At 34.9% G+C, this 13,581-nt stretch overlaps 1 protein-coding gene, 1 long non-coding RNA gene and 1 pseudogene across 2 annotated transcripts; 1 reads left to right on the forward strand and 2 right to left on the reverse strand.

Moving 5' to 3' along the window:
• Positions 1 to 5: 5 nt before the first annotated feature.
• LOC143902053 (uncharacterized) lies at positions 6 to 1,588 on the forward strand (annotated as a pseudogene).
• A 107-nt stretch (positions 1,589 to 1,695) lies between these two features.
• LOC143902051 (uncharacterized) lies at positions 1,696 to 5,587 on the reverse strand. The gene is made up of 2 exons (XM_077414743.1): positions 3,032 to 5,587; positions 1,696 to 2,952 (listed from the first exon to the last, which is right to left on the reverse strand). The coding sequence occupies exons 1-2, from the start codon at positions 5,585 to 5,587 to the stop codon at positions 2,758 to 2,760; spliced, it is 2,751 nt and encodes a 916-aa protein (XP_077270869.1). The 3' UTR covers positions 1,696 to 2,757.
• A 3,378-nt stretch (positions 5,588 to 8,965) lies between these two features.
• LOC143902052 (uncharacterized) lies at positions 8,966 to 10,009 on the reverse strand. The gene is made up of 2 exons (XR_013258248.1): positions 9,888 to 10,009; positions 8,966 to 9,729 (listed from the first exon to the last, which is right to left on the reverse strand). It is a non-coding gene; the product is annotated as an uncharacterized LOC143902052 (long non-coding RNA).
• Between the last annotated feature and the right edge of the window lie 3,572 nt (positions 10,010 to 13,581).

The raw sequence follows: 13,581 nt of genomic DNA on the forward strand, positions 1-13,581 counted from the left end.
AATCTCTAGGCAGATACGATATATGCGTGCTTCCACCAAGTGTGGCACATTTCGAAATAAAATGTCCCTGCGTGATATTTATTTCGCCGACACTACTTGGCGGAGATCGTTCTTCTATCAGGAAATTCGCTCGAAATGTTTCACAGAGCTGTGGGCAGGAAATTTAGTTACGTGTTCGAATTATGAGCATTTGTGGTTGAATAAGAGTTTTAGCATTTTTATTAGCAGGAAAATTGAAAGCAAAATATGGTTCTGTGAAGACATAAAGTCTTTATCTCGAAAGGGAAGGATTAACGAATTTGAATGCTATAGTAAGATTTTAACTTTGAAAATAAAATAAGAAATAATGTTATCAAAAATAATAATATTCTATATTGTATAATACATAATAAACACACACAAATTCCTGCATTCTTATTGGATAATATTTTCTGAAATTGTATTATAGATCCAAAATCTTTCAAATATCGGCTTGCTAAGATGTTTATTACCCAATTTGACGGGTTGGTCGCCTCACAGAGCTATTAAATATGTGCCTTACGAAGTGGGATATGTACTCTTAAGGTGCGTGTCCACCTGCGAGTAAGAACTCTCGAGAGCAAAAAGAGAGAAAGAGAAAGAGACTCTCGAGAGTATCTCTCTCTCTCTCTCTCTCTCTCTCTCTCTCTCTCTCTTTCTTTTTGCTCTCGAGAGTTCTTACTCTCAGGTGGAGACGCACCATGAGATCATTTGGAAAATATGTTAGGAGGACCCTCAGTATTCGAACCATTTCTTAAATATTATTTTTGTAAATTAGCATTTAAAAGTATCAACACTACGGATTGGATAAACTACTTGAATGCATATTTTTTTGACAAGAAGATGGTAACGTACCTTTTATACAAATAAACTGCAGTTGCACTAGTATTCATATGCTTGGCATTAGAAATAATGATTTCAATGTTGTTCTCAGATATTAGATTGTGTTGAATGGAACTCGTGGTTCTATAATATTCCTTCTGCATCTATCTTGCCGAGAGTGACCGCACGTGAAACAAAGTGTTTCGACTTAGCGAGAGGAATGGGTCAAATGGGATAATAACACCCATAGTATACCTTCAATGACATATGGAGATCTTGACGACGCCGAGAAAATAATATTCATAAACTACCTACTTTTTTATTTTCATACTGATTTGTGCACGGAAAAACTGGAATCAATTTCATGTTGTTACTCTCTTGATTCCAGAAATGGTGAAATACGGTAAATATGCATATTTTCATTTAGACTGATTCACTGCAATTACTCAATGTAAATCGTACGTATTTCACAGGTTTGTTTGGCTGCTATTGTGCATTAAAATTTGATGGGCTGAGAAAGTTGAATCAGCTTTGAAGTTTGCCACTGAATATTGTTCGCCAAATTATGCATGTCCTATATTTCAACATTTGTACGAATGGACAAAAATGCGTCGATTAAAACGTATAAAAAAAAATAAAGAGAAAGTGTTACATAAGACCCAAGAAGAATTAGATACAATTTCACACCTAAATTTATAATTACTTTTTTAATAATTAACGAAATTAATAATTAATTAACCCCAAATTTTTGTTTTTACGTAAAGATGCCTTTTGCACATTGATACTCGACCCGCTCATTTTTCAGTGAACAAATATCTTCAAAAATGTGAGGGGAGGAAGCCACTCGTTAAAATGTATTATATTAGTCAGAATTTATTACTGAATACAGAATCGTGAAAACGAGAGAGACTGGCTCTTTCGGCGGTCGTTGCAGGACTGAGCCTGTTTTCCCGTTGCCGGGACGCGCTGCTTTTTAACAAAATAACGTCGAACATAAAACTAACGCTCTTGTCGCGAAGCGGGCACGAAAATATTTACGCGACCGAAGGACGATCGAGTTGCTATGCCGCATTATACTATAGTTCCTACAGTTTCGGCAATCCTGACTCAGAATCGTCCTCGATTTATTCATTGAAAGGATAACGCATACAACAATAATTATTAAACATAGTGTGACGTCTTACAAGCTATTTATCCCTAATGGTCTACTTAACATAGGGTCGCATGTTTTTGGCTTCCCAAACGCCTTGATACTTTTTTTGGGTGTTTTGAAATCCTGAGATATCGGAAACTAAGTATCGGTCATTTCGCAATTCTTTCGCAACAACATATGGCCCTTTGTATTGAGGAACGAGCTTCTTAAAAGTACCGGCAGTACTATCCAAATTACGCAGTAATACATATTCGCCCTCTTTATATACAGTCGGTTTCTTGTGTTTTTTATCAAAGTATTTTTTATTATATTCCTGAGAAGACGCTATCTTTTCGGAAGACCTTGCTCTAATATCTATAAGATCTCTATCTTTAACATTTACGCTCGAATCCAAGTATTCCTTGATCAGGTCATCTACTGTGCCACGTTGGTCGATTCCAAAAAGCAATTGGCTAAGTGTTTCATTTGTACTTTTGTTTATCGTGTTGTTTAAAGCGTGTTCGATCTGCGGTAACACGTTATACCAAAGTTGATCTTCCTCTTTATTTACAAGCTTGCCCAACATAGGAATCACTACGCGATTAATTCGTTCCACCTGACCATTGCTTTGAGGGGAACCAGTGGCTATCAATATATGCTTAATAACGTGCTTATCAACAAAACTCTTAAACTCTTGCGAAGTGAAACAAGAGCCCCTATCGGAGACAATAACTCGAGGCTTACTATAGTTGCTAAAATAATCGGATAGTGCTTTAATAGCTTCTTTACTTGCGGTGGTCTTTGTGGCGTACAACTTGACGTATTTTGTGAACGCATCTACAACTAGGAAAATATACTTTTTGTCGCACACCGTTTATCGATGGGTCCCAAGTGGTCAATGTGCAATACGTCCAGGGGAGTGTTTCCTTTTGGTATCGGATGCAAAATGCCTTCCGTTTTTCCCGAATGTGGAGAATATGCTAAGCATTTCAAACAATTAGAGATATGAGCTCTTACTTTCGCTTTTAAATCAGGAAACCAATAACTTTTAAGTATTACCTCCATAGTTTTTTCTACCCCCAGATGCCCCATTTGATCATGATATCTAAACAAGGTATTATTTTCCATATTTTGAGGAACGGGAAATTTTAAAACAGCCTCAATGCCACTATCAGTCGGACTTATGCCCTGTGAAGAGATGGAGTAGCCTAAATACTCTATTTTGGTAAATAAGAATTTACATTTGTCAATTCGCAGATTACATCTATTTTCGATCAATAATCTAAATACGCGTTTTAATACATAGAGATGACGTTCTAACGACTTAGTTGCTATCAAGAAATCATCGAAGTATGCTATTACATCTCCCTCACGGATCAGCTCCTGCAATATATCGTTTACAAATTTTTGGAATCTAGTCGGGGCTGTTTTTAATCCAAACGGCACTACAACGAACTCAAATTGGCCGAATGGTGTAACAAATGCAGTATATTTAATGGACTCTTCAGACATGCGAATGTGGAAAAATCCATCTTTTAAGTCTAATACACTAAAATATTCTTTATCTCTAAGAACATTTAATTGATCTTCTATCACTGGAATTGGAGAATTATCTCGTAATATATATTTATTTAAAGTTCGATAATCGATACACATTCGGTACTCTCCGTTTTTTTTACGTACAAGTACAACCGGCGACGCATATTCGGAGTTACTAGGCCTAATGACTCCTTTCGCTAATAATTTGTCCAAAATTTTCCTCAACTGTTCCTTTTCACTATACGATAATCTCCTCGGTGAGAAATGAAAGCTTTTTACATTATCAAACTTTAATGTCAGTTCCGCATTAACCTTGGGCTTTAAAGGACGTTTTGGCAATACATATTCTTTTTCGAACAATTTTTTAAACTCTAACTGTTTAGCAGGACAAATATCCGGATTAATTACTAACGTTTCACTTACTTTATCTGGCATATCGCTTATATTAATATTAAGAATCTCGTTATCTACATTCAGAATCTCGTCGTTATCTAAATTTTCCGCAACGTTTACAGGAATAGCAATTAAATTAACTTCAGCTCTTTTTAGAATGTCCCGACCAATTATCATAGAGAATGACGTAGTATTATCAGCAACCACGTATACTGACACGTTAGCTTCACTAATTTGATCGTAATGAATATCAATTGTAGTAGTTCCAACTACGTTTAGCTGACTGCCATTAATTCCACAAAATTTATTTCCAACATCAGTCGGCTTAATAAAACAATTGGGAATAATCTTTTCTTTCACAAAACTTATTGGACTCCCAGTATCGATCAACGCATCTACTTTAGTTTCATACTTCGCAATAGAATCACTCAATTTTATCGTAACTACTTTTTGAAATTCATTACTAATCAACGAGGCATCTACGTAATTAACTTGTTCTGATTCACTCTTACCGTTACATTCGCTCATTACATGCCCTTTTTCTCCGCATTTGAAACAGGTACCTTTCTCTTTCTTAGGCGACTTACAGTCCTTAGACATATGTCCAAATTTGCTGCAATTGTAGCACCGTATTTTGACCTGTGACGCACTTGACTCCGTCGACGCATCCTTTCTCTCCGACACTTTCGTATGAGACTGCACGTCCTTCTGCTCCTTGTTCTTCCACTTCAGCTCTCGTTCCGGACGACTTTTCTCCTCCATCAGATTGACACTTTCAAACGCCGTTAGCAGCTCGTCTTTCGAGGCGAACTGTTGAAGCTTTGCTTGATTACGTAACTGCAAACTCGATATACCCTCGATAACGTACTCCAAAATTTCTTCTTCATCCACTGGAACGCGATTAGCAAGTATAATCTTCTCGTGGTAATATGCACTAAACGCTTCTCCCTGCTTCCACTTTCTTTCTTCAAACTGCTTCCGCAGCTTCAATTTACTTTGACGGTGATCGTACATCTTGCGCATTTCAAGAAGTATATCATTCGCGCTGAGCTCGACATGCTCGGGGCGAGAGTGAAACCACTCTAACGCTTTGTCCTTAAGACGCGCTCCTATGAGAATCTTTGCACTGTTGTCATCCAAACGATATGTTGCAATTAATAATCGGGCTTGCTTCTCCCAATTTCGGAATATGCCCTCTTTTCCTTGAAAATCGCTCAGCAATTCACATATTGCTTTCACGCTATGTTTCGATGGCACTTCCGGTCCTGCATCGTTCCGCGGGGCATTACGCAACATCTGGTTCTCTCTCTCCAACATCCGCATCTCTCGCTGCATTAACGCTTGTTCTCGCCGCATGAATTCCATCTCACGCACCACGTCTTCTGGCAGAGTCCCGCCGCGGTTCGCGCGTCGATCTCTCTCCGACCGCTCACTCGCATGCTCGATATCACTTATCGACGTATGCTCCGCTTCTCGTCGCCGATCTCCTGCCGTGTCCTCGTGCTGCTTGCTTTCATCTTGATTCTGTACCACACCGATCGCTCTTAATTCGTTAATCCAGTCGTTATCTGGCTCTGTCGCTTGCAATCGGGCTATCAACTCCGCCTTGCTGCCCGATGTCGGCAACTGCCGTTCTTGCAGCAACTCTTTGAGCTGGAGCACTTTACACTGGTATATGGCCATCACGTTTCCGATAACGATACGGAAGTTCGGAACACTGAAGGACACCTCACCGATACAGTTCCGCGCTTGAAATTACCCGGCAGTTTATCACGGCGGTTCACTGCGTCAACACTCGAATACCGAACCTCGATCCCACTTCTGAATTTGTAGGGGGAGGAAGCCACTCGTTAAAATGTATTATATTGGTCAGGATTTATTACTGAATACAGAATCGTGAAAACGAGAGAGACTGGCTCTTTCGGCGGTCGTTGCAGGACTGAGCCTGTTTTCCCGTTGCCGGGACGCGCTGCTTTTTAACAAAATAACGTCGAACATAAAACTAACGCTCTTGTCGCGAAGCGGGCACGAAAATATTTACGCGACCGAAGGACGATCGAGTTGCTATGCCGCATTATACTATAGTTCCTACAAAAATAATATTTTTTATTTTATATATATCCGTAAAATACCCGTAAAATATCCGTAAAATGTTAAGAATACATCCAAACGAATCAAGAGACACGGTAGTGTCTCGCGCCAAGTACACGCGAAGCGAGACCGCACCGTGACTCTTTTACGCGATGCGACGAGTTGCGAATACTCGAGATGTTAAGATCTCAATAACGAGTGAACGGATCAAGTTCTAAGTAGGCTTGATCGATAGCTTGGGGTCGATTTATATAATAAAAGTGTTTTTACTTTTCCCTTACGTGCTCTACGAGCGAAGATATTTCGACCCAAAGTCCAAATGTGAAAATTTTTTTATTAAGATATTATACGTCGTCGTCTCTCAATCAGAGAAACGTAACTTTTATTACTTTTAACGGTAGATAGCTCTTGATTTCCGATAAGTCGCGCGCGCATTATTATCGATCTAGTAGGTAAATTAGATCAATATATAGACTTATCGGTATGTATAACGACAGAATTAAAGCAATGTGAAAGAATCGAACTATTTAAACGTATGTTAAAAGAATATATTGTACCTCATGTAGAAGAATTGAGAATTGATGTAAAGACATTTGATATAAAAAATAGCTAAGAGAAGGCTAATAAAGCTCAATCTCCCTCTCCCTCTTCCTTTCTCTTTTCCTTTTTTCCTCTTCGTCCACGCTCTCTGGTTTGTCTTGCCAGCGTCATCAGAAATTATTACGTATATATTGTATGCATATCAATGTTTACTTACATTGCATAATTTTAATAATATAGTACACATTCTAAAAACCTTTTGAGGGACAAAATCACTGAATGTGTTAGTATGAGTAAAATTGAAAATAGAACGCAAAAAATATCACTTTTTACGTAATCAAAATCTCGGAATTGACTGTACCGATTTTATTCGGACTGGTTAAACAGCTCGCAATCGACAGCTTATATCGATTATGTCAGAAAAATGCCCTCAAATTATCAGAAAGCTGGTTAAAAGTTTCAGAGATATTTTACTCAAAAGCTTGACGGAAAGTTCCATACAAACTTGGCATACATAGCACCTTGACATTTATGCATTGACGTAGTTAGTTCTTTTTCCGTTTACTTGACATCGCTTGACATTTGAAAATGATTTTACATATGCGTCAGATATTAAAGTTTAGCGGATATTATTCCTATTGTGATTGCGTAAATGCGTGAATACATTATGCAAATAAATTATTAGATATGACAATGTCTAGACAGTAAAAAATTTAATGTCCCAGAACAATATATAAATTTCAATTAATGATATAGGATATTGCATTAAACGTATATTGCATTGTAAGAACGCTACTAAATTACGAATTGAATTACATTGTAATTAGTTGTTTCATACGTAAGATTAATTTAATCATTGTCGCTTGCCCTGAGAATAAAAAAGTGATTGTGTTAAAAGTATATTATCGTTTATTTGGTAATCACATTAGTAGACATTAATAATTATGCAAATTATATGTGTCTAAATAAAATCTAAACAAGGATATTCCAATGTGTTAAGTCAGTACACGATAGCATGCGTAAAGTACAATGCAAAATAATTATAATATATCTATATATATAAAACAAAGTCGGGTTAGTTACACCATTTTATAACTCAAGAACGGCTGGACAGATTTTAATGATCTATGATTTGTTGGATTCGTCTCCGCCCCGAATAGCATAATAACAAAAAAAAATTTACCGGGGCCGGGGCGAAGCCCGGCGGGGCATGCTAGTTTATATTAAAATAAATGGGTAAGTAATTAAAAACTTGATAATGAAATTAACAAGTAGCAAGTAAAAAGATTTGGGACACGGTCAACAGTGCGTAAGTTAACGTTATATCAACCTTTAATAACTAATAAGATACATAATTGTAATACATCGGACGGTTCGCTTGTGTTTTGAGTCGTCTTCAGCGATGTGCTAACAGTCATAATCGAAGAATAATCAGCAGTGAAACTTTCCACGAAAAAGTGACATTTGATTAATAATAATCATAGTTTGTGATATGATTGAAACAGAAATAACAGTCAGGACAAAGAAAGTAAAGTCACACACTCACCAGAGTTCAGAGAACGCGAAAATAAGAAACGTATATTCGTAACTTTGTATCTTCAAATTAGTTTTAAAGTTTAGTTTATTTTATTTAAGCTATAACTTGTGAGTTAATATATTGAATATTCAATTAGTGAGAAAAGAATCCGAATAAAATCAAAATTAGAGCAAATACAATGCGTGCGTGTATGCGTGCAAGTTTCGTACAATAAGTAGATTTACGCTTGCCAGCATATATTCTAGCTTGTATATCTCTATTTAAATTGAAAATAATTGATGTAAAATATATAAGGAACATTTTTTTTTTTTTCAATAAACTTAGAATGTTCTAACTATGTTAGTTCATATATATACTTACGTGAAGATATATATTGTATAATATATAATATAAATAATAATTATATTTTACATATCAGATATTAAAATAACAATTGTTTTACCTTTTTAATTAAATTATTTTACAACATATCTAAAACTCACACAATAATAATACTCACAAGCATAAAATGATAACACATAGTAATTTTTTTATATTCTCTTTCTGAATTCATTCTGTTATTATACGCATTGGCAAATTCCTCAAAAATTTCCACGATTGTGTGGTAAATATATCGTAACGGAAGCGTCAGCTAGTTCAAACATTTACAATTTTAATCGGCTGCGTCATTATCATGTATGTAGAAGTATAATACATAACACAGAAACTATAAATATAGAGGAGATACTGGAGATATGATTTAGTTTCGACTTCACTCTTGAGTGTTTCAATTGCCACGGTGCTTCCACTTCTTATTGGTACGTATATGTATATAATATTAAATTGTATTTGATTATTTTCTTTATTTTACGCATTTATGTCTGTTTTTTTCAAAAAATAAATAATGACATTTAGTTGTAGAACTTGTCTGTTTCGAAAAAATAAAGATACTATGAATCGACCGAACTTGTATAGCGTCGATGCTGAAGAAGAAATTGTAATCTCTGGTATTGCTGGCCGATTTCCTAACAGCGACAATTTAAAAGAATTTCAAGAAAATCTTTTTAACAAGGCGGATCTTGGTTCGAGCGATCATGGACGGTGGAATAAATGTAATAATTTTTTTTTAACATTAAGGAGGTTGGTTGTTCAAATCAATATGATAAGAATTAGTTCAAATTTATGGAGGATATTTGTCTATATGGGAATCTGTCGTCCATGCCAAAGTTGAAGACAATTGTCTGCATGGTTGTCGAGTAATTAATTAATTACGCAAAAATATTACGACACCTGTAATGTAACTCTCGAAAGCCTATTTTAAAAATGACAAGAATTTAATGAGAATAGATGCAAATAATTTTTTATATATTTAGGAAAAACTTTTACGAAGATTGATAGTTATCAAAAAATTGTAAAAATAAATCAGCATATTGCATATTGCATATTGCATATTGCAACGCATTTTGATTTTATTTGTACAAACAACTTTAAAACTTTACAAAAAGTCGTGTTTGTTCGACCCGATTGGCCAAATAATAAATATATTCAAAATTCACAACGTTTCAACCGCATTTTCGGTCCTTCTCAAGTGATTCAGCTATGCATCTTCAAAAACCGCGTACAAAATATCGATTACGTCGCTGACATCGTGCCCTAACCACATCATGCACACGTAAAACTAAAAAAGTGAAATAAACTCACGATAGTCAAAAAGATAAAAACGTTCAGAAGTCATAAAATAAAAAGTAAGAATACAATTGAATTGCTGAGTTAAAAATAGTTAAGTTATAAATAGTTAAGTTATAAATAATGTACAAAGTAAAATGTAAGGCTTACATATTCTGTGCGTCAAAACGGAAAGTGAGAACGGTAGCGCAGAACGAAGAAACGTCGCAAGCCATAGCTGCGAACACATCCGTACAGCGTGACAGACGAAGTCATACTAAATGACCGATACAATAAATAGATGTGTTCACAGGTGGAAACGAGCAGAACAAAAGTGTAAATTAAGTGACGCCAATCAAACGGTTGTAATTCGCGGGCAGACTTTCTGTGTCTTTTTGAAGATTGATTGCGCAATCGCATTTTTTAATAAAAAACATCTCAGAGATTTCACGTTTCTTAAAGTGTCGCTCCTTATATAAAATTTCATAAGTTTAATTTAATCGAAATAAAAAAAAATCCTTTCAAATAATTGTTATCCAATAAAATTAATTAACAAGTACATTAACATCAGACTTAACGAGCTACAGACACGTCATAATAATAATAATAGTTCTAGCAGTAACAATGTAGCCCAGGATCCTCGAAAGTTTATCACTATACCGTATATTAAGGGTCTCAGTGACGGTGTTGGCCGTACAATGCGCGATGCAGAATTCAGGGTTCTCCTCACCATTCCGAAAAAGTTGGATTGTATTATCAAAAGGGGGAAGGATACGCTACCGAATCTTAAGCAAACGGAGTTGATATATGAGATTGATTGTGCTAATTGCAACGCTGCATATATTGGTCAAACAAAAAGGCACCTAGAAACACGTGTTAAGGAACATTTTTGTGATATTAGGAAGAACAGCGATAATCATTCTGTGGTTAGTAAGCACCGTCTCACGCATAACCACGATTTTAATTGGCAACAACCAAAAATTTTATATAAGGAGCGACACTTTAAGAAACGTGAAATCTCTGAGATGTTTTTTATTAAAAAATGCGATTGCGCAATCAATCTTCAAAAAGACACAGAAAGTCTGCCCGCGAATTACAACCGTTTGATTGGCGTCACTTAATTTACACTTTTGTTCTGCTCGTTTCCACCTGTGAACACATCTATTTATTGTATCGGTCATTTAGTATGACTTCGTCTGTCACGCTGTACGGATGTGTTCGCAGCTATGGCTTGCGACGTTTCTTCGTTCTGCGCTACCGTTCTCACTTTCCGTTTTGACGCACAGAATATGTAAGCCTTACATTTTACTTTGTACATTATTTATAACTTAACTATTTATAACTTAACTATTTTTAACTCAGCAATTCAATTGTATTCTTACTTTTTATTTTATGACTTCTGAACGTTTTTATCTTTTTGACTATCGTGAGTTTATTTCACTTTTTTAGTTTTACGTGTGCATGATGTGGTTAGGGCACGATGTCAGCGACGTAATCGATATTTTGTACGCGGTTTTTGAAGATGCATAGCTGAATCACTTGAGAAGGACCGAAAATGCGGTTGAAACGTTGTGAATTTTGAATATATTTATTATTTGGCCAGTCGGGTCGAACAAACACGACTTTTTGTTTTGTATTTATTTACTGGCGAAGGAAGCTTCTTATTTTGTTTAAAACTTTAATTTAAAACTTTAAGAACCTTAATTTAAAACCTTAAGAAACAGCTAATTAAATGCATTTCACATATTTATTTGCTAAAACTCGTTTATTTCATGCGTCGAAAAATTTGATTATTTAGAGTTTTCTCTCGCAATGGTCCCCTCTCGCCGCCTGCCCTGCAATGTGACAGCAACCAACCTCCTTATATTTTCAAAACTTAATTATTAGGAAAAATATTCGTTTTATATTATCATATATATTAATCGTAATTAAAGATTTGCAATATCTAATCCAATCATTTTTAAAAACGATATCAGAATCCAAGAAAATTGCGTAACCCTACATATACGCGCACAATATATATACATATAAAACAATTTTCGTAATTTATGTTAAAAATTAAAAATTATCTTTTATTAATTCAAACATTTTTATGGCTTTTTGTTATTTCTAATATCATAATTGAAAACGATCCAGATGCATATTATAAATCCTTAAAAACATTATTATTTTTTATGTAGAAATAAGTATATTACACTGGTCAACAAAATCTTATCGTTTTTAGATTGTTTTTAAGGGAATAGGTATTTTTTACTAATTTGGTTTCGCTGAACAAGAAGCTGGCCTTGAAAATACTAAATTGGCTCTGGTTTTTTAAATAAACGGTGTCAAAAGTGCCAAGAAACGTGTTTTTAGTCATTTTGCTTCCTCATAGAAAAAGCTTTGTTTTCGTGAAATCGTTTACGGATTTTTGTTTGCGTATAAAGTTGGATCTAGTCATCCAAATTTAAATTAATTATATATGAAATAGGGGTAGAAGAAAGAAACCAAAGAAGAGATCGGTTTTAGAGTTTTTTATGCCAATATGTTCATATTGTTGTAAAAGGTCAAAATATCGCATTAAAAAAAATGTCCGTATGTATGTATGTGTGTATGTACAGATTTGATGTCCGTGGTTGCTCTAACTTTCGCAAATATTGAGATATCGGGCTGTTTTTTTTTTTTAATCGATAGAGTATCATTCAAGAAAGGTTGGTGTTGAATTTAGTGATGATCGGTAAAGGGGTTCTTTTTAAAAAAAATTTTGAATTTTTTTAGAAATGTCCGTGGTTGCTCTAACTTCCGCAAATTTGGAGATATCGATCTATTTCTAATTTTATTATATTTTTCAGTCTTTTCTACCCCTATTTCATATATTTAAAACTTAAATTCGGTGAATTAGTTCCAGAGTTATAGACATTTTGGTAAATTTGGCACATATATACACACATACACACATACAGACATTTTTTAAAAATCCAATTTTTCGACGTTTTAGAACATTCTGAACACGTTCAGAAAAACAAAAGAAATTTGTTGTCCCAAGGCCGGCCTGAGAAAGGAGAGGGTTGGAGTGAGCAGTTTTAGTACCCACTCCGTAAAACTAATTATATAATTTTGATATTGTTTGAATAATTTTGATATTATTTGAATATTATTTAAAAACAAAAGTAGAAACCTGCACATTGCTTCCTTATAGTTTTTAAGTGTCCAAGTAGAAACCTCCATATTGCTTCCTTATAGTTTTTAGGTGTGCAAGTAGAAGCCTTCGCTCACAAAGCTTCCTCTATGAGGAAGCCAAAACAATAAAATACTAATAATTATACATCGAATAAAATACAGGCTTCGTTATAGAGGAGCTTAGTGAGCGAAGGCTTCTACTTGCACACTTAAAAACTATAATAAGGAAGCAATATGGAGGTTTCTACTTGGACACTTAAAAACTATAAGGAAGCAATGTGCAGGTTTCTACTTGCACACCTAAAAACTATGAGAAAACAATGTGCAAATTTCTACTTACACACTTCAAAACTATGAGGAAGCAATGTGCAAGTTTCTACTTGCACACTTTTTTTGAACATCTGTAGAAAAACAACGGGAGCACCGTATTTCTTAAAAAATAGAGCCAATTCATTATTTTTGTTTTCAGATTCGGATTTTACGGCAAAAAAATCTATCAGAATCAGTTGCTATTGGCCCGATAAAGAATCCGTGTTTTCCAGTGTTATATAAGTATTTCTTATAAAATATGACCTTATTTTCGCATTTTATGAATTGATGGGTGATTTAATTTACTTCTCTTGTCGTTGAAGTTCTGACTGTCATTTCTATTTTGATTATATTATAAACTATGATATTATATGGATAGGCTAAGAGCCTTCGCACA

Source organism: Temnothorax americanus, unplaced genomic scaffold (assembly GCF_048541705.1).
Source record: "Temnothorax americanus isolate GAGA-0224 unplaced genomic scaffold, ASM4854170v1 Scaffold372, whole genome shotgun sequence".
NCBI classification, from domain to species: domain Eukaryota; kingdom Metazoa; phylum Arthropoda; class Insecta; order Hymenoptera; family Formicidae; genus Temnothorax; species Temnothorax americanus.

What these genes read in the sequence shown, in the direction of transcription:
- LOC143902051 (XM_077414743.1), bottom strand. Translation starts at nt 5,587, where the DNA reads ATGGCCATATACCAGTGTAAAGTGCTCCAGCTCAAAGAGTTGCTGCAA. An exon ending in GGGTAGAAAAAACTATGGAG is followed by an intron (nt 2,953 to 3,031) that starts GTAATACTTAAA and finishes TGAAATGCTTAG; the next exon opens with CATATTCTCCACATTCGGGA.